Source organism: Cuculus canorus, chromosome 1 (assembly GCF_017976375.1).
Source record: "Cuculus canorus isolate bCucCan1 chromosome 1, bCucCan1.pri, whole genome shotgun sequence".
In the NCBI taxonomy this organism is placed as follows: domain Eukaryota; kingdom Metazoa; phylum Chordata; class Aves; order Cuculiformes; family Cuculidae; genus Cuculus; species Cuculus canorus.
This window is the reverse complement of record NC_071401.1, coordinates 61,202,449-61,227,898: the sequence shown is the minus strand read 5'-3', so window position 1 is coordinate 61,227,898 and position 25,450 is coordinate 61,202,449. Positions and strand designations below refer to the sequence as shown.

The 25,450-nt window shown below is 41.9% G+C and overlaps 1 protein-coding gene across 2 annotated transcripts in view; it reads left to right on the top strand.

Moving 5' to 3' along the window:
- Positions 1 to 25,450, top strand: part of LOC104068395 (synaptotagmin-like protein 2) — a 64,106-nt gene that overhangs the window by 4,622 nt on the left and 34,034 nt on the right. The window contains exons 1-2 of one of the 2 annotated variants that reach the window (XM_009571263.2): positions 12,383 to 12,401; positions 13,283 to 13,703. In XM_009571263.2, coding sequence (XP_009569558.2) covers positions 13,603 to 13,703 — 101 coding nt within the window. In that variant the 5' untranslated portion in view covers positions 12,383 to 12,401; positions 13,283 to 13,602. Of the gene's footprint in view, positions 1 to 12,382; positions 12,402 to 13,282; positions 13,704 to 25,450 lie in introns of those variants that run through there. The other variant, XM_054067863.1, reaches the window with a different exon arrangement.

Genomic DNA, 25,450 nt, shown 5'->3' with positions numbered 1-25,450 from the left:
AGGGGATTTTAATTTGAATCCTCTTGAGTTAAGTGGTTTTGGGAGTGCTGGTTTTGGCTGTTTCGTGGGTATGTGCTGTAGCCATTGCGCAAGACAGAGCTAACACCTTGCATAGCTATGCTCTTAAAGAATGAACCACTCCTGCAAAAATAAATACCTGTTCAGGGACAGACGTCATACTCCAAACCCCAGCCTCACAAACTCTAAACTCCTCATTTTGCTACCTATGTCTGAGAAACAATTTCGGTCACAACTTCTTTCTCCCTCTTTCTTATCCCTGTGCTGTGCAGCAGCATTTATAGGGCAAATCCCATTCATGCAGTGTGACTTGACACCATCCCTCATCCAGGGCAACTATAGAATGCTACAGAAACTGTTCCCTGCTCCTTGCTTCTCATGTATAGCATCAGGGTTTAGCTCTCACCATGCCCTTTAGGCTCCTGGCATCATAATATGTCTTGTTTTTTGGTGCCAGAGTGCTCCCTTTGGATCTGGCCATCAGAATTCAGTGAAACTTGTATCAGTAAGGGCTAAGACTGGGTTTTGCATGACATAGCCCAGCCCAGCAGTGCAAACAGTCTTGTGAGTGAAGTTTTCATGGCTGATAGGCTTCCTGTTATTCTTGCAATTTAATATCACTATTAAGGAGGACTGACGTGTCTGATTGCTGGTTTCGACTTAGCCAGAATGAACCTGCTACCTGATGGACCATTCATATTATGGGGCTATCCATTAAAGCATTGTTACGCATGGGAAGATGAGCAATTTGCCTCTTAATAGGGAGCTATAGTAAGCTTTTCCTTAATGTATCTATTAGGAAAAAACCCAACAATAACTCTGAAATAAAAAATTCATTGCAAAGGTTAAGTTAATTTTGGTAACTGAGGTGAGACCTGATTCTCACTGATGTATCAGCAGCCTATAGGCCACCTTTTCCTTATCATTTTGATTTTTAACTCCTCTGGAAACTTTTCCAAAGTGCTTTTTATCCCACCTCCCCCTTTAGCATACGTGTTTCCATGACGGCACGATTTGTAAAGAACATTCTTTTTCCTCTGGCACCTGATTTCTGCTGGTAATTGGATTCTGTGTAAGGCCATGTTTCCAGATGGGTGTGCGCTGTAGTTACTGTAGCAAGGGCTGGATTAATAGATGCAAGCTTTCTTACTAGCCTTCAGATTACATCAATTATTATGTGGGTAATTTTAACCTTAATAGCTTGCATGAGTGAGTGTCTAAGATCAGTGGTTAGTCAGTGAGTCACCTTGTGAGAAGGGACAGCCAAAGGGCTTCTGTTCACTGGCTCTTTGTGCACATTAGTACACAGTTAAATGGAGCTGCAGTTACAATAACAAGGTTGATGGCTGAAAAGCAAGGGAGCTGCAGTGATAAATTAGATTAGATTTATGTGTGTAAGGGATGATTTTGTTTCCCACAGCTACTTGTTTATACAGTTCGCAGTGACTGAGAATGATGAAATCCCCTTTGCAATGTTCTAGGTGATCTTGGTTTCATCTTGGGCTACCAGCAAAGCTCCTCTGGTGAAGCTGTGATCTGTGGCCGATGTAAAATGTTGCCCCACCTCACGATAGGGCAGTTCTGTGCTCAGCCAGTACCACAAAGCTGTATTGTGCACCCTCCTGCAGAAGAAATGTGCTACCACCAGTGAACTATGCAGTTGGCTGTGACAGTGCTTTAGAGCAGATCAAAATGATGCATGAAAGGGGCAACCTGTTAACCCATAGGTTCCTAGTTTTACAAACTTAGCAGAGGAAAATCAGTCTGTCGGTGATGGTGGCTGTCCTTGCCCAGCTAGCTCATCACCTTGATTCAAATGAGGAGTGAGAATGGGGATTCTTAAACTCACAAGGATTCGTCGGATACTAATAGGTTCCTCTAACAATGGGATAAAAATCTCTGGAGAAGTCATGTGGTCTTTGTAATGAACATTTATCAAAGTTTCTTCAAAAACTGTGTACTTCAGTCTTCCAATTGATGCCCAAGAGCGAAACTGGTCTGCAAAATGCCTTACAGCTCAACAGAGTTAGTGTTAGTCTAAGTAAGTATTTGAATGCAAATCCATGCTTGCTATTTGTAATATTAATTTCTTTGCATCACCACTGCTGGCCCCTTAGTCAAGTCTTCTTATTAGAAAGCCTCCATGGGCAAAGAGTGAGAACTGCAACAGCGACTGTATACTGAAAAGATTATCTCACCAAGATGCAGGAAACATGTCATTTCCCAGCAGCCACAGATAGGAAATGGTTGTTAATTAGTCACACTGTTTTGCACGCTTCCATTCTTGAGTAGAATAGTTTACAGACAGAGTCCTAGCTAAAAAGTATGCAAACAATTGCTGAAATGTAGAGCGAGGAAGCAGGGTAGAGGTAGAATAGTTCCACTGAGGTCTCCAATATCTAAACTTGTCGAGACTGCTGCATTGGAAGCGTTGTAACTTTGGTTTGTTTAAAGATAGAATTTGATAAACCCAAGAATAATACATTTAACAACAGGTGTTTTTGTTGGTTCCACAGCACTACTTGACCATCCATAATCAAGGGAATTACTATAGAAAGCATCCTACAAGTCAAATGAAGACTTCATGAACGCCTGCATAGGAAGAAAGCAAAATACGTCACCAGTTATGTGATTTACTTAGGGCTATCAAAATCTGAGGTTTTTTTTTTTAAGCAAGGAGAATCCCTATCCTTTATTGGATGCAGGAGGAACAATAATGGAAAAGGATGAGGGTAAGACTGAGGTACTTCATGCCTTCTTTGCCTCAGTCTTTAATAGTAAGTAAGATGTTGTCTTGGTACTCAGCCTCCTGAGCCAGAAGACATGGAGGAGGAGCAGAACAAAGCTCCTGTGATCCAAGAGGAAATGAGTAGAGACCTGCTCGGCCTATTAGACATTCACAAGTCTATGGGGCCAGATGAGATCCACCCAAGGGTATTAAGGGAGCTGGCAGATGTGTTCGCCAAACCCTTTTCCATCTACCAGAGTCCTGGCTGACCGGGGAAGTTCCGCTTGACTGGAGGCTGGCTGATGTTGCACCCATTTAGGAGAATGGCCAGTGGGAGGATCCAGGGAACTACAGACCTGTCAGACTGACCTTGGTGCCAGGGAAGGTCATGGAGCAGGTCATCTTGAGTGCCATCTCACAACACACATAAGAAAACCAGGTGATCAGGCCCAGTCAGCATGGGTTTGTGAAAGGCAGGTCCTGCCAAACTAACCTGATCTCCTTCTGTGACAAGGTTGCTTGCTTAATAGATGAAAGAAAGGCTGTGGATGTAATGTACCTGGACATTAGTAAAGCCTTTGACACCGTTTCTCACGGTATTCTGCTTGAGAAACTGGCTTCCACTGGTCTGGACAGGCACACCCTCTGCTGGGTTGAAAACTGGTTGGATGGCTAGGCCCAAAGAGTAATAGTAGATGGGGTTAAATCCAGCTGGAGGCCAGTCACAAGTGGTGTCCCCCAGGGCTCAGTGCTGGGGCCTGTTCTATTCAGTATCTTTATCAGTGATCTGGATGAGGGGATTGAATGCACCCTTAGCAAGTTTGCAGATGACACTAGACTGGGAGGAAGTGTTGATCTGCTAAAGGGTAGGGAGACTCTACAGAGGGATCTGAACAGGCTGGATTGATGGGCTGAGACCAACAGTATGAGGTTGAAAAAGGCCAGGTGCTGAGTCCCGCACTTGGGACACAAGAGTGGCTGGAAAGCTGCCTGGCAGAGAAGGACATGCGGGTGTTGGTTGACAGCCAACTGAACATGAGCCAGCAGTGTGCCCAGGTGGCCAGGAAGGCCAATGGCATCTTGGCTTGTGTAAGAAACAGTGTGGCCATCAGGACCAGGGAAGTGATTCTTCCCCTGTACTCAGCACTGGGGAGATTGCACTGTGAATCCTGTGTTCAGTTTTGGGCCCCTCGCTACAAGAAAGACACTGAGGCCCTGGGATGTGTCCAAAGAAGGGCAACAAGGCCAGTGAAGGCACTGGAGAATAAGACTTATGAGAGGTGGCTGAGGGAACTGGGGTTGTTTAGCCTGAAGAAAGAGGCTGAGGGGAGACCTTATCATTGTCTACAACTGCCTGAAAGGAGGTTGTAGCAAGGTGGGTGCTGGTCTCTTCTCCCAAGTGACAAGTGATAGGATGAGAGGAAATGGCCTCGAGTTGCACCCAGGGAGAATTAAATTGGACATTAGGAAAAATTTCTTCACTGGAAGCATTATCAGGCACTGAAAGAGGCTGCCCAGGGAGCCGATTCAGTCACCATCCCCAGCGTTATTTAAAAGACAGGTAGATAGCTCGGGGATATGGTTTAGTAATGGACAGGTATGGTTGGACTCAATGATCTCAAAGGTCTTTTCCAACCAAGTGACGCTATGAAAGAGGAAGGGAATACAGGACTAGTTGGCTTTTGAAATCCCAGGAAATTTTTCCAGCACAGGAAAAATTACAAACCAGGCAGAGACACCTTGTTGTTCTGATATTTTGGGGCAAGTTCCTTTCAGATTTCTCATATGTGCGAGCATCTAAGTGAAGGAAGGCCAAAACTGAATGAGGGAGAACTATACTCGCAGCACAGTCTGCCTGGGGGGAATTCTACCACTTTTGCCTTTGTTTTGTCATTTTTATGTCCCCTCCCTGCCTTTTTTTTTTAAAGAATGGGGCAAAGGAAGAAAAGGAAGAGGATTCAGCTGCTCCTGGTTACATGCAAATGCTCTATATGGGACACTGGGGGTGAGAGTGTAGGCATGTTTTCCACTACAATAAGAGATCATAAGAAAGGAGGAGAGGTCCTGTTGGCCCCTTTTCACTTTTGTTTTCTGTGCTGAATCTGCACATTTAAGATGGCAGGTCTGCAGAAGAACAGGGTGAGCACTTCTTTCCCATCAAATGACAGGAAGCCATTGGCATTTTAACAAAACCTTTTAGACGAATTAATGTTACTTGCATTATGAGTTTCAGGTTTAGGGGGGACAATCTGTACTTTACTTTGGCTGTTTCTTGTGGAACTTCCTTGCTAGGATTTGAAACTGTTGTGTAATCATGTTGAGGGAAACATTCAGAAAGATCTAGCCATGAAATGCAGATGTGTGTCAGATAAGCGTATGTATGACCAGGAGATAACTTCCCACAAAGTAATTGGTTAGCTTCCAATCTCTCTTGAAAGTTTTAGTGCTTTAGTTTAGATCTGTTTTCAAACAAGATGTAAAAGTGCTTTTTTAAAGTGGACCCTGTATGGGTCTGATGTCAATCCTGACTGGAGGAATGGGCAAGTGACAGTGGGAGTTGAACTGCGTGAGCCTCCCCACTTAGACTTTTGGAGGCATTCTAGCCCTGTAAAGGGAAATCAGAACATTGTTACACAACAGACAGTGCTCTGCCTTCAGAAATCTTGAGGACTGAGCAACCTTCACTATTATATTTCAGGACCCTTGCACTGACAACATATTTTTGTGTTGTAACTCCTAGTGAAAACAATTAGCAACTAGAAGAACTATTATTAATTCAAACAATGTGTCTACATAGTCTTCAAAGTGATGAAGATCTTGACTTCTTGCCAAATAAGAGTAAAATTAAATCACAGGCAGAGCTGTGTGGACCAGCAAAGCACGTATTCCTGGAGGAAAGTGGAATTCTTCTTGAGTGCTTGTTTTACTTTAGCTGCATTTCTTCCTCTTCCAGCTGGCTGAAGATCATTATCTAAGGCTGTCAGTAAGAATATTTTAAGATTGCAGCTCTTTTGCAGGTTAAAAACAGCAGGAATCATCTTGGTACTGTTGAGGAAGGGTAAAGTGTGAGCAAGGCTTATTGGGTATCTTTTTTTTTTTTTTTGGTGTCTATTTTTTGTCGTTGTCTGGACCTGTAATTGCAGATAAGTAGACTGTTTCCCTTAACTCTATTGTAATGACTGTGGCACAGAAGAACACATGGGTTTGTTACTGGAATAAAATAAAGCATTTCTGTGTTTATAAGAGCAGCTTTGATCATTGAATCACAGAATAATTGAGGTTGGAAAAGCTCTGTAAGATGGAGTCCAACCACCAGACCAACACCACCATGCCTAATAAATCATGTCCTGAAGTGCCACGTCTACATGTTTTTTTAACATCTCCAGGCATGGAGACTCCACCACTTGCCTGGGCAGCCTGTTCCAGTGCTTCACCACTCTTTCAGTAAAGAAATGTTTCCTAATATCCAATCTTAACCTCCCCTGTTGCATTGAGGCCATTTCCTCTCATCCTATTCCTTGTTACTTGGGAGAAGAGACCAGCACCCTCCCTACAACCTCCTTTCAGATAACTGTAGAGAGCAATGTTGCCTTATAGATATCCCATCCTTGTGCAAAGGTCCCTGTTCCACCAACACCCTCAAGTTCACAACTAGCTTAACAAGAACTTTTCTACCTCCCACTGACTAAACATACATATGGACAACTACTGTTCTCTAAATTAATATCTGGGACTGTTGGAAATATATGCTGTGCACACTGAACTGTTAGCATTTGAAAATGCTCTGATAACACCTCTTGAAAGAGTAACTGTATTGGCTACAGATAAGCATATCTTGCTGGTTGATCTCCTCCCTTCTGTCCCTTCAAGGATTAAAATGACGCAGAGCTCCTTGTGTTTTTTTTAAGTTTAGGTCCCTACCTTTGCCGGCAACCATGTTTAAAACTCTCATGAATAATGATTTAAGTCCCTCTTGAAAGTTAATGACTTGTCTTTCTCCACTGCTCAGACTGAAATCCTTAATCCTCACATCTTCTGCACAAATATGCTCATGACTGTCTTAAACTATTAGTTCTGGTGCCAGCACTGGCATTTAGCTTATTTAGCTGTTCTCCCTTTATGGGACTGGCCTCATGTATTTACATAAAAACTGCATTCTCTGAGCCTAGGATGGTGCTGAATTACTTGTGACTGTACTGCTTAAATGTCAGTGGAGAATCAAATTTGTTCAGGAGAGTGTGGTGAATTGTTTGCTTGGTTTTTTTGGTTTTTTTTGCAAAGCTGTTGCTTGCAGGCCTGGTAGTCAGAGGTACTGTTACTGTCTAAGGTGACCTTCCAGTGTAGTAGGGGCCAGTTCTGCAAAATTCTTATTGTTTCTAGTGTTGTTTTTGGCTTCCTTGATTAAAAACAAAGTTTTATTATTTCCTGAGCATGGGTATAGGACAAACTTACTATTCGCAGAAAAGATCTGAGTTTCTCTGCAGTTGCAAATTATGTTACACAATTCCATTTATCTGTCTTCCTCAGCTTCCTGTTGCCTTATGTCTGGACTTCCAACTCATCCTCCTTGTTAGTAATGATATGTTGTAGCAGTGAAGAAATAAAGTTAGGAAAATATGCAGTTTTCAAATGCCTAAAACCAAACCTCATTTTTAAGAGCTGATAGGTCACTTGTAACAATGCTTTAAGGGCATGGAGATGTATGCAGACAAGAGCTGCTGCTCAGGCAGGCCTGCAGGCTAATTGTTCAGCTGAAGGACTTGGCACAAATAGGAGTGTGAAAGCAGCCAGGTTGTAGGATTTGCTGTCACCCTCTTCCTTTAGTTAGAAAGATTGGCTACAGGACAGATTCTCTGGAGCAAAGCTCTAGCAGCTTGGGTCTACTGTACAGGGAGTACTTGAAAAGTAATTCTGTAGTGTGAGCTTAATACATTGAGGCTTCTGCATGCAAAGAAAGTCTTGTTGATTTGGTTGGAATCAGATTTTGCTGTTTGTTTTCTGATCATGTTGATGAACTTCATGGCAACCATGGCAAACTACTCTAATACTCAGTTTTTACACTGAGTAAAAATTTCAAATTCTAAGCTATGATTGTGGTATCTCTTAATGTTATATCTCATAATGCTTGGAATGCAGTATTCAAATTGACATTCCTTGGAGGAAGCAGCAGGGCAGGGGCAAATGGAGCTCTTTGAAAGGTAAACAAATTTGTGGACAAGGTTGTCTTTCTGTTATGACTTGTGTTCTTGACAAATGTAAACCCTTACTTAAAGGCATTAAGGTGTATAACTGCCTGAGAGCTTTTGAGTCGCTTTATAAGATAAAAGACTTGGAGAAGTGCTTGGCCTAAAGCACTTGGAAGTTGTGAATGGCTTAAGACTGTGTGTGTGTAAACTACGTCTTAGGTCTTCTTTCTGTTTCTTTTACTGCCAAGACACAGAAGCTTTTATGCATCAGTTATACAAAACATAATTTCATATTCCCGTTTATTACAGGGATTAGAAATCTTTTATGAAAGGGAAGATTTTTGTGTGGTTTCATTTGAATTTAAAGCTTAAGAAAAAAATCATGCCAAATATGCCAAGACTCATGAACGTTAGTCTGCAGCCCTTCTCCAGAAAACAGCCAACATGGTATTTCTATCTATTTCCATGGTTTAACTGGTCTGTTATGGAACTTTCAGTCTTAATTGAAACTTAGATCTGGAAACTTCCCTGGCAAAGGAAAACTTCCCATTGAACTTGCAGTGACACCCCGCAGACTGTTGAGACCTCTCTGTTCTTTTTGGCATTTATAGGGGCTTTTAGGAGAACAAGCCGTCAACACAGAAATCAAAAGAGTTGAGCTTGGGATGGTTGTAGTGGGTGGGAGAGGAAGGTATTGATTATTTTAATTTTTTTTTTTACTTTTTTTTATTAAATAGCCTTAGGTCTTATAGCAGATGCTCTACTCTAAGCTACCAGTTTTTGCCATCAGTGCTAACAGTCTTTTGCAGAAAGCCAGCCTTGCAGTAAATTTGTCAGCCAATCTTGGGGTGACCAAGCACACTACACACAGAAAGAGGTTTTCTTTTTGTTTATACAGAGTCTAAAAACTGCTCTGGTTTCAGTTTGTGTCTGACATGATTCCAGTGACTGAAGATTTGTTATCACAGTGAAATGTGATACAATTTACGCTGTATGGATGATACACATTGAAGGGGGAAAAATCTCCAACTGATCATTACTAGCTTTTTAACTGTGTATCCAGTGAGATCAGGCCAGTTTTTCCAGGTACTTGGACATGCCCAGCTGAAGCATTATGTCATTAGCTTCACAAAGGAACCTAGAGGGTCTCAGCTGCACTGCTCAGTACTGGGAAAGCTTTTGATGATAACCTAGGCTGGAAGTAAAACCAACTAACGTGATGCCATGTAAATCTGAATACAGGATGAGTGCAAGTGGATCAGAGTTCATGTAAGAGTCTCCTCTGAAGAGGTAGGAGGAGAATGTGCTCCAGTTAAGCCAGACGTAGTAAGTATGTTTGACTTAGCAAACCAGAGCTTTGTGATCTGTGAAACCAGATTGTATGCTATCTACCAGAAAAAAGAGTGGTTAAGAGCCCACCAGGGTAAGTGGTATCTTGCAGCTGATTGAAAACAAAGTGGAAGTGCAACCTTAGTTGCAGAAACTGCTCTACACAATGATGGTATCTGGAAGTTCAGTAGCACTGCAGCTTGCTGTGAGGCCCACAGCTTGCATGGATGCTCAGACTTTTCAAACTGGTGTTCATCTTGTGAGGACTGAAGTTCTGCTTCCACCAGTTTTATTAGTTTCAATACTGTAAGAAGTTGATAGAACCTGCAGCTTGTTTTCTAAGTGCTGTCCAACTATTTCTTTTAGATTTTTAAATCATAGACTCATAGGATGGTTTGGGTTGGAAGGGACCTTAAAGATCATCCAGTTCCTACCGCCCTGCCATGGGCAGGGACACTTTCCACTAGACTAGGCTGCCCAAGGCCTCATCCAACCTGGCTTTGAATCTAATAGACATGTCTTCCCTCAGCTTTCTATAGCCATAAAGACAAATATATGGTGAGACATCATTCCTACAACAGCTTTCTTGCAGACTTCGTTGATCTGAGGCAAGAAACTTACCCAGCTGACAAAAGAAATCCTTGATAATTCCAGTTCACAGCTATCCAGATTTTGTGGCTGCAGCATAAGTGACTGTTGGCAGCTGTGCACATGTCATTCAGTCAGCATCCAGAGTTTAAGATTAGCACTGGGATGCTGACTGGTGTACCAGATGTTGTGAAAAGCTTCCATATGATAGTCAAAACAGATATCTGTATGTGTTTGTAAGCTGAAGGGGTACTGTCATAGATCCTCAACAAATTTAGGATAGTTATGTTTGTTGGAAGCACTTTTTAGTTTTGGCTAATTATAAAGCTGTCATTTTCTAAAAATAAAGTTACAAATGGCAGGTTGTTTGAGATATTGTTATGCCAACCTCATGGAACAATGAGAATCATGGAGAAGATAAATATGGCAGCCAAACATAAACAGGTGCAGAAGGTTGTTGGGCATCGGGATTGTTGAGGGCATCATCACTAACCTGGCTGCAGCTGCCTTGCACATCTGTAAGAAATGCTGTTATCTTTAGAGACCAAGCTTCTTTTTGAGTAACACCAGTGCCAGTATCTTGTTTTAATCTCCCGGTTGAACTCTGTGGCGAGGGGAGCAAGTACAGTGACTGCTTACATGATTTGAGTGCTCAGTAGTTGGCTCTGATGTCAATATTCTGTGTTCCACATGGTAATGTCAGACTGCAGGGGCCTAAGACAGACACGCACATACCTAAAGGATTGTTAGGTATCTTTATTAGGCAGCTACCATGTCCAGTAACTACATCTGCCTCTCTTCTGCCTCCCACCAGGTTTTCCACTAGGGCTGTTCCTGAGGCTTAAATTAAATTCAGCTCTTTATTTCTTTTTCTCTGGCTTCACTACATCTGTGGTGGTGTCACTCTGAGACACTAAGGAACTCTACTCTAGATGCAAGTATTGGATTTGCATGGCAAGATTTTGGTAGCAGAGGGAGTGGGCTACAGGGGTGGCTTCTGTGAGAAGCTGCTAGAAGCATCCTCCATGTCTGATAGCGCCAGTCCCACCTGGCTCCAAGACGGACCTGCTGCTGAGCAACAATGGTAATATCTCTGGGATAACATATTTAAGAAGGAGGGAGAAAAACTGAGCAATGGCAAATGCTGCCAGAGAGAGGAATGAGAATATGTGAGAGAAACAGCCCTGCAAACTCCAAGGTCGGTGAAGAAGAAGGAGGAGAAGGTGCTCCAGGCACCAGAGCAGAGATTCCCCTGTGGCCCAAGGTGCAGCCTATAGAGGTTAGTGATGGTGCAGGTGTCTGTTACTCTACTTAGATTAGATTGGTAGTAAATTAAACTAATTTTCCCAAGCTGAGTCTATTTTGCCCATGATGGTAATCGGTGAGTGATTGATTTCTCCCTGTCTGTATCTTGACACTCGAGCCTTTTCTTATATTTTTCTCTCTTCTAACCAGAGTGGCTTTTGTGGGCTCCTGGCATCCAGTCACACACCACAATGCACCTGACTTCCCTCTCTGCCTATTTTTTTAATTCTTCTGAGTTTTTTTGAAGAAGAGATTTTTGCTTTTAACAGTTGGGATTGCCATGTAAGTGAATAGTCCTGTTCTTTTAGAGATCCAGAACCATGGGCTATAAAACAGAGGCAGAACAGTATTGTAAATTTCTGCTTATAGATGCAGTTTGGTTTGGATAAGGCAGTGAGTTTCATGTTACCACATGAATTCTAATTCCACATATTCGAGATGGTTATGTGTAAATTATTTCACATTTTTTCCATATATTTTGAAGGACAGTGATTGGGCCCCCATAGGATTGTATTGTTGACATAATTATACACTATAGTGGTAAAATGTTGTGAGTAGAGATACATTTCTATCTTGTAAATTGGTAACCTAAGGTAACCATAGATACTCTGACTTTCCTTCCCAAAGCAGGAGCTGGTGCAAAGGGAAGGGAAATTACACATATGGTTCGCTCTTGACCTCAAAGTAAGTAATCAGAAGGACATAATACCAGTTCTGATTCCATCTACACCTAACAGCAGCTTCTAGAAAGTTTAAAGGCTTACTGTAAGGAACTTGTCTTTGCAAACCTGGTGCTTTGCTCTTCAGTAAAGTGTTGTATGTTTTGAGGGAAAGGCTATTTTGGTCAAAAGTCTGATATAGAATTCCTATTTGGGGGATTACGAGGTAATAATCTCTTAAACGTGTTGCTTTTCTGAGTACCACATGAGAAGATTTTATGAGCAATACACGTCTTTGTTAGAAATAGAAGGCAAAATCCTGCAGGAAGAGGCGTTGGGCTGGTTTGAGAACATGATTCGTATGTCTTGAACTGGAGCATACAAGTTCCTCTAAACGTTCCCACCCTCCTCCCATCTCACTGCTTCAACAAGTTGTATTTGGCAGCTTTGATGACTTCCTTGGGTGTTTTCCTCCAGGGCTTGTGATTACTCCTGCCTTTCTGATGTCTTGGAAGGGGAAAGGAATCTTCGAAGACCTGAAGTGGGAAGAGAGATGTGGAGGGCAAGGCACACTTTGATGAGGGCAGAGTAAGGCCCAAAAGTTCAATGGCTTACCGTCATGGACTGATTCTTTTTCTCTGTTTGGTTAGTGACTTGCCAAAGATGGTATCCTAGAAATGTGCTGCTGCTGATAAGTAAAGCAGCATGGCAAGCTCGTGAGTTTTAGCCCAAGTCGTTGATTTCCACCCCCTCCCACCTCCTCTTTAAGTCTTCTGTTCCTGGAGCTCAGGCAATCTTTCTTCAAACAAACCAAATCCAACTTCTGGCCCTTGTGAAGAGAGCTCGTGTATGTGATCCATGTCTACACTGACAGAAGGGAAGCACTGTGGATGCATGTTGGGCTGCCTCATTCTGTTTGCTGCTTTGTTGTGAATCAGGGCTGAAGACAGTAGTGGATTTTTCTTCAGAGATATCTGGCTCTTGTCTATCTGTGTATGAGAGCCATAGACATAGATTTAGTGTGTGCCCTTGAATGTAATGTCAATACTTGTGAATACATGGGCTTGTTTCTTCCTTTGTGAATGAATGTGATAAATGTTCCTGGGGTTTTTTTTTGTTTTTTTTTTTTTTTTTTTTTTGTTTTGTTCTCCCTTCCCTCTCCTCCAAATTATTCTGCCAACTTAGGACAACTTAAAATGCACTTATTTTAAAATGTATTGTTTGAATGATGCTTGATTCTGTGTGTTAGGGTGAGTTGTCTTGTTGGAAATGAGTATATTCTTATGGCCACCATGTTCAAGAGGTCTGTAGAGCAGGTTTGACTTGAAGTGACCACTTGAACTTCACAAAGTAGTTTAATCACTCTGAAAAACTTGTTTCTTTTAATTAAAAATGCATACCTAATCTACTTCCCTGATCCCTGATACTACAACTTGTTCGTTCTTGTCTTTTTTTTTTTTTTTCTTTAGGGGATGTTTTGTTTGTTCTTAAACATTGGGTATACTGGGTCAATGAACTGTTACTCCAGGAGGCAGAGCTGAGATGGCAAGCTGAGAAGACACCATTACAATGGCAAGCAGGAATCCAACACTTTCCCAAAAGTCTCTCATCTAGGAAAGCATGCACTTACTCTACCACAAGAAAGCAACATTTGAGACTCTTTAAACCACTGACTGTGACCTGATCCAGCTTTCTCAGCATCTGCTGAAAGACTTCTCTTCCATACCTTTAAAGCGGACTACAAGACAATCTTCCTGGACACTTTACCAGGCCCTACACACACCCCAAGATGATTGACCTAAGCTTCCTAACTGAGGAGGAGCAGGAGGCGATAATGAAGGTGCTGCAACGGGATGCAGAGCTTAAAAGAGCTGAAGAAGAGAGAGTCAGGTAAGGGGTCAAGTGTCCTGGGTTTTCCTGGAAAGACCTACACTGTTCATATGCTGAGTCACTTGGAGCATAGGAGTAGATAAAAATAGTTGTTGCTGTGGGCGCCACGTCACTCAGTGTATGTGGTTTGGAGATTTTTTTACTCTGCAGTAGATTTAGCAGTCTGAGTGAAGTGTCTCCATCACACAAATGATCCATGACTGGCCAAAAGATTAACTGTTGATTAAGACCCTTACAGTTCCCTAAGGGGCTAAGCACACCTGGTACTCATCTGGCTTGGTTTGCTTAGAAAAGAATTCAGTTTGCGAGTTTTGAAACCTCTGCAAACTGAATTCATGAATAGTAAGTGGGGGAATTGGATTCAAAAGAAGCGCTGCTGCCCCAAACAAACAAGTCCTTGTAAAGAGTAATAAGGTTTCCCCTCAGCCTCCTCTTCTCCAGATTAAACAACCCCAGTTCCCTCAGCCACTCTTCATAAGACCTGTTCTCCAGACTCTTCACTGGCTTTGTTGCCCTTCCTCTTGCTCTTTCAGTGTAAGAGCAATAAAAGGTATGCCAGTATCTTCTCCTGGTTAAAACGGCTTCTACTCCTAAGGGATTTCCTTCACTGAAGATTGAAGGTAAAATAATTACATGCAATGTTCCAAACTCTTTTTTTACCCCACTGCCTTTATACAACCTGAGAAGGGGATGTTTTCACCTCATAGTTGTTTCTCCTGCTTCAAAAAGCACAAAACTGGCTTTGCTGTAACAGAATTAGCATTTTCTTTTCTTTTCTTTATGGTAGGTAGAAAAATACTGACTCTAGTCTTGGAATGCTACAGCAGCCCAAGTGCTCAGGGAAAGTAGTTGTAGATGTGAGTTTGAAAACAGCATCTGGTGAAAGGAACCCTTCCTGAAACAGAAAAATCAAACAAGCCACTCTCATTAGTGGTCTGAAAGCGCTGTCGACAAGCATTTTTGTCTGTATAACTTTGCTTTTGCCATTTGTAGTTCAGGTTCCAGAGGGTGTGGTGGAAAATGCAAGGGACTGCAGGTTGCAGCAGCCTGTAATCACAATGTTTGTTTCTACAATTAAATGTCCCTTCTGGTTTCTGAATATTATAACTTCTGAGATGCTGGAAGCTTACATCTGAAACTGATTTTTCTGCGTATGTGTGGCACATGGAACTTGCTTTTATATAGAATCATAGGATCATAGAATGGTTTGAGTTGGAAGGGACCTTAAAGATCATCTAATTCCAATACACGTAATATATTGAAACACTATATGAATTATATCTGCTGCCAAGGAGGTGCAATATTTTAGTTTGAATTCTACAGCCTTGCACATCTGGAACATTCCAGGAGTTGGGATTGAATGCCGTCATACAAACATCACACTCTGACAAAGTTTTGGTTGTATCTGTGTATAATGGAAGTCTTTCAATGTGATCTTTTTCCCTCTTAGAAGAAATTCTGAGGTTTGAAGGGTGTTCTAGTAATCTCTGCCATGTTCCTAGAGCACGGACAAACTGGTAACGTGACAAAACCTCTTTGAGCAACTTCCTAGTGGAATTTTACAAATCACCTGATGAAGTCCCTCCTCTGCTAACAGCTCCAAATATTGCTTATCTGCAGTAAAACTGTGCCGACTAGACCAGCCAGTGCTTGCAGTCTGCTTTAGTTCTTGGTTGACTGGATGCTGTATTAGGTATATTAGGTGTTTGCCCTGTCTTGTGGCTCTTTTGTTTGTCTGAATCAGGCTGTTAGTTTTAGGAACAGCCTGCCTGCTGCCTCTTTGACCACTGCTGAGGTCTGTCCCAGAGGAAAGAGGATACTGAAATTTTCTTCTCATGGGCAAAAGGGTGATGAAGAAATCTTGGATTACAGGAGGGTGTAATGCAAGGAAATCAAAAGGCATGACATCCTTTTCTATTCCTAAGGCAAAGTGATGCCTCTGCTTCATTACCCCAGGAGCTGCTGCCAACCCCTGAGCGGCAGTGTTGCTGGGGAGGGGAAAACCAGGATAAAGTGGAAGAGCTGAGTGACAGCTCATCAAGACTAGAAGCTGGTTTTCATCATATTGCTGATTTATCTGTTTTGTTGTTGTTCTTATTCCTGTCAAGGAATCTCTAGTATACCCTGCTCCAGCTGGGTTTTGAGTATTGAGCAAATGAATGGTCCAAGCACAGAACTGAATTTCCTGGCGGTAGCTTCAGCATAGCCCGCAACTCTTTTTTTACAGTTGTGTAGTTCAGAATTAACAGAGTTTCAGGCCCTTTCTGGAGACAGTGATGTGGAACAGAATTATAGGTGAAGTTCTGAATTGTGGCTGGGTGATTCTTCAGTGGTGGAGTGGCTGGCCTCTGGCACCAGCATGTCTGAGGCAGAAAGCTATTGTGGTTGCCTCTGCGACGGGGTTCCATGCTGTGGTTATTGGCCCTTCCCAGGGGAACCTCTTGGCGATGCTGCTGTGGGATGCACTTGGGACTGATCATTGTGTAAACTGAAGGAAGCTCGTCAGAGGGGAATTGTGATGTGAGGTTGTTTGTATGGTGGGTGGTGGCTGCTGTGTGGCATTGCAGAAAAAGAGCCTCAGGGGTCTGATTCTGTTTGGTGCTGTGTAAACCTAATCTTTCTGAAAATGTTCAGTGGGAATGCGTGACTGTTGAAACCCCAGTGCAAATGGCTTTTTGGTTCTGGTCAGCTTTAACAGAGATCCTCTTCAGTCACCTTTCAAGACAGTTTCCCTTATATTTTAGACTGTCTGAAGGAAGGCTTTTTTGTGTTGTTTTTTGTTTCTTAATATGAGATATATTTATGTTATTGGAGTGAGCTGAATATTAGCATTGGGGAAACTGAACTTACTGTTGTAGTTCATGACTATTCTGTCACCAGAATACATTCTTAAAATCTTCATAAAATACTTTTCTGTTAGATATAGCAGTTTTGAGGGCACTTAACAGAGGTGAGGTTCTTGGTGGAGATGGTTTTGAAAACGGGTGCCAGTTCAAGTTTAAAGGGCTGATTGAAGATAAAAGAGTCTAGAGATGCTCTCTTAGAGGTGCTATCAAAGCTAACCTCACTTCTGAAAAGAATTACCTGTTTTTCCTACTCTACATCCATGATATTTCTTCCAAATGTCCTAGAAATTTTCAGAGTGTGTCTTCAGTATCCACTCAAAGGTTTGTGTCCACTTGATAGCATCTGTAGAGTTAGGTAAATGGGCACCACTTATAACTTCATTAATTTTTGAAGTATTACTCCTTCTTACTGCTGTACAGTACCTGGGGACTTTTTTTAAAGCTAAATCTGTACAGAAATGTTAATTTTACTGGTTCTTCGCCTCTTTTTCCCTATAAGTGCATTAATATATATTGTTGTATTACTTCATTATAAAAGTTGGGGCATCTGTAAATGAATGGAAAAACAACACATGAAAGAGGTGTGGCTTACAGGTAAGACAAGAACTCAGTGTGTTTGTATGTGCTGTCTTGACCAATAACAGAACATTGTGGGTTTAACTGAAGTCTTTTAGGTTGGTCATCCCTTCTGATCCACACTGAATTTTTTTGAAAGCTTGTTTGGAGTCTGGCTTGGGAGGGCTGCCACAAATGACAGTAACTTTCTCTAAATTTAGAGCTAAGGCTATGCAAGATCCTGTCAGAGCATCCCCTCTAGCAACATGTTTCTGAGATGGTTCTCAGTGTACTAATGTTATCCTAAGCCTTGATGGATCAGAATTAGTCCAATAATAAGCAAATGTGACTAATAAGAAACTAAAGCCTACAGGTTTTGTGGTGCTAACTTAAAAAATTTTAACCCCCCAAACTCACTTAGCTGCATATGTAATTCTTATATTTTTAGGCCATACATTTGTGTCAACAAGGAGCTTGCTTTCAATGTGAGAAAAGCTTTTTAATCTGACATTAATTATACCCTTGGTGAGTATTAATTCTGGATTAATTCCCCCTTATGGACAATGTTTAGCACCAAATGTGACTTTCCAAATACAGTAACTGTTCAGGAAATAGAGCAATTTTAATATCTAGCAAAAGATATGTGCCATTATTTATCCTTTTTAACGAAGTCAGGTGATGTAAGATTGACTCTGAGTTTGATGAAGAGGTTGGTTGTTGCTCTCCAGAGACAGAATTGAAAAAAACCCACCACACTCAAAACAAATCCTCCTAAGTGAACTCCTTTTTTTTTTTTTTTTCCTAAATCTTCATTTGTCATTGGTCAGACAAAAAAATAAAAGGGACATATATCCTCTGGAAAGCTTTTCTGCATCCTCTATGGCTTCTGTCAGGTTTATTGGACCAAGGTAACAGTCAACTCTCTTGGTCTCAGCCCACCTTGTAAAGAGCCAGTAAGAAAAGCTGTTTTCATCTTAATCTGGTGAGATGACTGGAGTTAAGGAAGAGACCCTATTTACTAGTCTTGGTAAGAGACGTGGATTTGACTGCACTGGGAACCGGGCTGGTACCTTTTCTTCCCACTATTGATTGCTAACTTGTCTACTTGTAGCAGATGGAGTATTTGACTGGATGGTGCTTGTTTGGAATAGCTAGTGAAGCAGAGTGGATGGAGCTTATTTTGCATGGTAGAAGAGCATGCTTAAGGGGAAAAGTGGATATTGATAAGGGTTTATGCTATAGTAAGTATAGTTCTCCCTACAGTACAAAAAATGTCTTGGTAAGATCTATGACATGTTTGTACCTGGGACTGTGATGTACTATTGAGTGCTGAACTGAAGCCTTTGTATTTAGAATAGATCAGTTTTTGTTTTGTAGCTCACCTGAAATCCTGTAATGCAACCTGTCCTTTAGCACAGCATCAGTTTCTTGGAGATGCCCTTGCTGTTAGCATGAAGAAAGCTATGATGCAAACTGTTCTGCTCACTTACAGTTGCTTGTATGTGTCCTGTGGGTTGTCATTTGGTCAGGGCTGTTTTTATGCTTTATTCACCTACTTTTAAAGCATATAAAGTACTGGGAACACTGTATTTGAGCAAAAGCTGTAAGTGAAGTGTCCAGAGAAGAGCAACGAAGCTGGTGGGGGGGCTGGAGAACAAGTCTTATGAGGAGCTGCTGAGAGAGCTGGGGTTGTTTAGCCTGGAGAAGAGGAGGCTGAGAGGAGACCTTATTACTTTCTACAACTACCTGAAAGGAGGTTGTGGAGAGGAGGGAGCTGGCCTCTTCTCCCAAGTGACAGAGGACAGGACAAGGGGGAAATGGCCTGAAGCTCCACCAGGAGAAGTTCAGGCTGGATATCAGGAAAAAATTTTTCACAGAAAGAGTCATTGGGCACTGGAACAGGCTGCCCAGGGAGGTGATTGAGTCGCCTTCCCTGGAGGTGTTTAAGGAACAGGTGGATGAAGTGCTTGGGGACATGGTTTAGGGAGTGTTAGGAATGGTTGGACTCAATGATCCAGTGGGTCCTTTCCAACCTGGTGATTCTGTGATTTTTCTATGAATGCACATACTTTCTAGCAACTTCTCCACCCCAGATTTGGGTCATCCTGTACTGCTATCCAGGCAGACTCTAATGCCAAAGGTGTATTGTCACAGGATAGGTGTTCCTTCATTGTAAAGGTTTCGTTGTTTGTTTGGGTGTTTGCTGGTTTTTTTTTTTTCCCATGCCGTGTTTACTTGAGTTGTGTGTGAAGAGAGAGGAGAGGCCATTGAGGAACCTCTATGCAAATCCTTTAAAGCAAGCAGACAAACTAAACAGTGGAAGGCTATTATCAAAATGAGACAAGTGGGAGTTAACAGAAACTCTGAAGGCTGACAAACCTCAAAGAACTCTTACCTTTTCCTGTAGTCAACAGTACTGAGTTCCTGAATGCAATGAAGTTCAGCTTCCACACAGTAAGAAATGCCTAAACAAATTTACTTATTCTATGTGTCTGCCTAGGGAGTATCTAATTATAACATATTACTTGTAAGGTGAACTTCAAACTTGACAGTGTAACTACTAATAGGAGAAAAAGTCTGACTGCTAACTGCAGGTGACAGGGTAGAAAAGCACAAAAAAATGAAGGACTCAGTCTTCAGTGCAGAATGTATATATGGTTTAAATGAAATATGGGGACAGCATGCCAGCCTCATGCCCCACATGTGGCCATCTTCTAGGAGAGAAAAGATGTATAGCAGGGTTAGTCTGGTCAGTGTGTTTCACAGACGCTTGGCACAGCAGTTCCACTACAGGGAATGCAGTTTTTGTTCCACATTCTGGTGGAGACCATATTTCAGTGGGCAATAGAGCTGCCTGCTTTCAGTGCTTGCTTTCCAAAATCAACTGACTTGTTTCATGCCTATGAGCGTGTAACTCATTCATTCTAATGCTCTGTGCCTGGATATGTCTGTCTTCCCTTCTGACTTTACAATAAATGGCAGTTTGTCCTGTTAGTCATCAAGGCTTGTGCTTACTACAGCCTGGTTAGTTTTCCAAGGATCCAAAAGCAAGATGCTAGCTCAGATTAATTCATCAGGATCTTGTTAGTAGACCTAACATGCCGTGACTTCTGAATAGGCATAAAATGGAAGAACATGCATGATTAGAAACAGAACTGGATTGCCTTTTTCTCATGTCACCACTTGCTTCTACCTACCCAAAACCTTACTGTCCAAAGAGACTCCAAAGGTGAAAATTAAAGTGGTGTTGCTAATGTGGTATCATGACGACAAGGATGGGGAAAAGCTGCATAACACCATTGGTTTCCTTTATTCTTCCTAGTCTAGCCCTCAACGAGTTTAGAATTATATTGCTTTAATGCTTAAACCAGTCAAATAGTAACTAATTGGTTTTGAAAGTCATATTTGTGTGGCAAAAGGAATAGTCTATATTCCCAGCTCAGGACTGCCCATTATAAATGCTTTGGGTGTAGTTCTCTAACAAATGCCAGAACAGACTTTTTTCCAATGCCTTATCTAGATATGTGCAGACTAAAGAGGCATGTTCTTGCCAAGTGGAATGTTTAAAGAGTTACTCCCTTTGCCCTGTAAACTTTTTATGGCTGTTTCCCACTCTCAAAGCAGGAAAAAAAAATCTTATCAGCAAGTCTGACATGTATAACGCCCGGGCTAATATCTTTTTACTTCTGTTCTATCAGCATAAAGTGATACTACAAGAAGTTTCTTATCTGTATTTGGAAGGTGACATGGAACCTGAATCCTTTGTTTTCCTTTTGTTGGTTTGAGGTTTGTTATACTTGCAGCAAATAGAATTGAGGGTAAATTCCTCACAAGTCTATCTCCTTTCACCTTCTCCACCCATTTCATATTTCATTTGCAGGAGGGAGGTTTTGAAAGCGAATTTGTACACAAGGTGGTGGTATTAGGCTTTGAAAAGCCTTTACTTTGCCATCAGTCACTGGAGTGCTTTTTTCATTTGTTCTGAATGCAGGGTTCAAGGTGCTGGTGACTCTGTCCCTTTGACCCAAATATAGATCCTAGCTTAAGTGCTGCTTAATTTGTCACAAGAAGTCCTAGAATGTGCTGGCACCACACAGCCTTTCCTGTCCACAAAGCTCAGGTTATGCTGTCAATTTAAGGAATAAGGCAACAAAAGAAGTTATTAAGATATCAATTGTCACATCTTGCAAATTCTGTGGTGGGTTTGTAATGTAGACAATGAATAAATGAATAAGGAATTGAGAGACGCTGAGGAGGCGTAGCTGAAAAGTTTTAGGTAAAAGTACGTATTGCTAGATACTGCTGTTTCAAAAAAAGAAACAAGTCATTATCACTTTGCCCTTACATGCAATAAGCTTTTACACTTGCCTACAAAGCATAAGATAAACCATTCTGGATTTGCTGATAGGAAGGCTGACAGGGACTGATTATATCAGAGTAGATTTCCTGCCTCACAAGGGTACTATATGATAAAGCTCACTATCAGATATTCCGGAGGTGGGCAGAAACAAGCCAGTTAATACACGTGTAGCTTTTCTGTTTGCCTGCAGCGTGCCAAATGGTTGCTTTGTATGCTCTTTCAATGGAATTCTGTATGTACTTAATATCCTAGTGGGATGAAAAGTCTGCCATCTTGCCTTCAAAATGTTTCACCTAAGTGTAGTGGAAAAAGACTAAGTATCAAGGGACTCAGGCTTATTTTAAAAGAGGATTTCAGAGTGAATCCTTTCAACCACATACCTTCATTTTCTTAAGTTTTAATGTTTCTGTAGGAGAAACAGGCACTAGCTTTACAGTAGCTTTCATTCTGAAGACATAGGGTAACTGGCATTTTAACAAACCGCTGAGGGACTCCAGGATATAAGCTTACATCATATATAAAGCAATTATTGCATTTTCTCCTAATGGCAAACTTGGCAGGTGAGCCTGCAATCTGAATTTTGATCTGGAATGCCTACCAGCTCTTTAGTCACCAAGAGGAAAATAATGTAATGACAGCTTGGTTGGCCTTTTTCTGTTGACTAAAGAGCTGGCGTAGAATCAACTGTTGGCTTCTAATCCTGTTGTGGAGTGCTGGGAGGTGTTCATAGTAGTGGAAAACCATGGCTGCAGTCTGATTTTCTCCACAATTCTTTTCAAGGTAGACCACAATCTAAATCTAATGCTTACCAGTGAAACAGACTCACGCAGTGCAAGTAGTTTAATATTACTGCTAAGGCCTGCTCATAGCAGAGCTCGAGAATTCAAGTAGCATTATAAAAATGCCCATTTGCAACCTCAGCAGCTGGTTTTACAACAAGTCTATGATGTGTGAAGGCAGGCTTCTTTAAAGCTGTTTTCTTTGCCAAGACCTAGAACTAATAGTCTTTCTGATAATGGAAATCTGCTTCTTTATTTGTGGCTGGGATGGCTGGGAATAATATTTATGCTGCTCTTATCTCCTCAAAAGATGGGACTGAGAAGCTGAATACTTCTCTTGGAGACATGAATAAGACAAGCTAACGAAAGTCAAGTGCTGTCAAGGTGAGAAGAGAAGGCAGCGGTAGCAGTTCTTAAGTCAGCTGCTGTGAACTTCTGTTTCTACTTGCCATACAAGCCCTACCATCCAGCCAGATTATTTGTACGACTACTACTGGGGAAACTGAGAGCATATTTATGCCTTTATTAGCAAGCATAATTATCTCCTAAAGTCTAGAAGACCTGATTAGCTGGTGGACATAATGTACGCTAACTTACCTGGGCAGTAAGCAGGGATGGGAGCAAAGGTGCCTGACTTTCACTTGCAAACAAAATGACAGCTGTATTGGCCATGGATGACATTTAATTAGAGTCTAGAACCATGACAAATCCATGCCTCTCTTCTGCTCATGCAGTCATCTAGAAATCTTAGAGTCCACCAAACAGGTAAGCAGCTGACCCAGCTGAGAGGCCTGGCATTCTGTCCACTTCTACAAGGATTTATCTGTCTAATCTGGCAGATAAAGGTCTCCCACCACACTGTTACCCTTTGTATTTAACCACTGAAAAGTGTGACCAGTCTCTGGGGTAAAAGGATTGAATCAAACAGGGTGAGGGCATTGAATGCTTGTCCTGTGATTCAGCGCCTTCTCCCAGCTAGAGAACCTCCCTTGGCATGTATTGTACTGCCCTGAAGCACTAGCTGGGGTCAGACCTCTGTTGCCCTGCAGGCTGCATGAATAGCTGAAAAGCCAGTCACTAGCCCTAAGGAGCATCTGTACTGAGAAGACATTAACACATTGGAAAGAAGGTGAAAGGCAGAAGCAACCATCTGTGTAAAAAGTTCTTGCATGCTGTATTTCCAGTATTTCTGTTGGCTGTGTTCATAAACTGGCTGAGCAAGGGGGAGTTGGCTCATACCTGAGTAATATATTTACTTGAGGACAGAGGAAAGCTACTGCTGTGTTCCTGCTCCAACTTAGAAGACCTGCACCATATGAGGAATGCACATTTTGGCTCTTAGAGAAGCACAGAGTCATAAGCAAGAGGGGTGTGTGTGTCAAATTTAAATGGCTAAGAAATGCTATGGACTGTTGAATCCTGGCATTAAAAATGCCAGTTGTAACCTCAGCTCCTGGCAGCCTCAACTGTGTTTAGCTGATTCCAGACAGAAGTTGTTTATGCACCTAGGAGGGACTGGCTCTTGACAGTACTTTCAAAAAGCTTTCACAAAGAAGTGGGCATATTCAAATTCTAATACAGCTGATGCATTAAGCCTTTTCATTTCTGCCTATACGAGGATGAAGGAGAGGTTGAATGATAGGTGAGAAAGGCCTGTATCAGGGTGAGAGTTGAGACTGGCTCAAGTGTCCTTTCTCTGCTGTAACAGTTTTCTGTAGTTGACAGTCAAATCTACCACCTATAATAAAAGGGCTGCCATCATTGCTGCTTGTTTGCACTTGAAGTCACTTCTCCTAAACTGATGAGCAATGTGAAACGGGCATGCATCTCCTGAGGGTTGGACTAGATGACCTCTAAAGGTCCCTTCCAACCCAAACCCTTCTATGATGCCATGATTGGCCATCAGGCTTGTGGAATATAGCACCATCCCACAGCAAAGTGGACTGTGTTTAGCCTTAAAGTCTCCGTGTAACTTGATTTGTTTTGATTTTTTCCCTTGGGCTCTGTAATTAGCTGGTTTGCTGAAGAAAAGGACGTAAATGGAGAAGGCAGATGAAGCCAAACTTGACTTTTTTTTTAATTTAATTTAGTACTCTAAATCTGTGTAGTAACTTTCTTGGTCTGCAGGATAGTCCCCAGGCTACATATAAGCATATACCTAATGTGTGATATACCTAACGGGGAAAGAAAACAACCTCTCAAATTGCACGCAGCACCTCTGTTCTGTTCTTCATAACAAGAGTGTCCCCGAAGGCTGAAACCAAATTATTGTGAAGAAAATTTTTAGTATTTAGAATGGCTGCAGGTCATGTGGTAGATACATGTAGTTTAATAAACTGCACAAACTTATTTTGTTGTTTCTTACATGTGGTGCTGCCTGCCTTTGTAGCACATTGTATTCATATAGCAGTTTACTGCTTTCTCACAAGGGAAGAAGAAGGAGCTGGCACTGATCTCTCTGGTGACCAGTGATAGGACCCCATGGAACGGCAAGATAATGTGCTAGGGAAGGTTTGGGTTGGATATTAGGAAAAGGTTCTTCACTCAGAGGTTGGTGAAACACTGGACCTGGCTCCCCAGGGAAGTAGCTATGGTGCCAAGCCTGACAATATTCAAGAATCATTTGGACAACACTCTCAGACACATGGTGTGAACGTTGGGGTTGTCTTGTGCAGGAACAGAAGGTGGACTCAATGATCCTTGTGAGTCCCTTCCAACTTGGGTCATTCTATGATTCTACATCAGGATTTTTGTGTAAACTATGGAAGAAGCCACCATCTTTCCAGTGCATTTGTGCCATGTGAACAGCCTGGAAAGGCATCTTCTGAGCCCCCAAACAGGTATGGACTTAATTTTGGCACAGATTTCTTATGCTACTCTGCTAGCATATCTCTTTTTTTTAACTTTGGACAACTGGCTTTTGGAAGCAAGACATCAAGATCTGCCATTACTGGAGACTTCTCTGGACTGTCTCTGCTTGAGAGTTTATCATGGCAAAGACTTTTTTTTGTGAAGAGTTACTTCAGCTGATGCTCTGAGGGTAATGGGGTTGAGCCTCTTCCCTCTCCAGCTCATTGTGATCCTTCATGATTAAATATTCATTGCCTAGAGATGTCATGGATGCCCCATCCCTGGAGATATTCAAGGCCAGGTTGGATGGGGCTTTGAGCCACCTGATCCAGTGGGAGGTGTCACTGTTCATGGCAG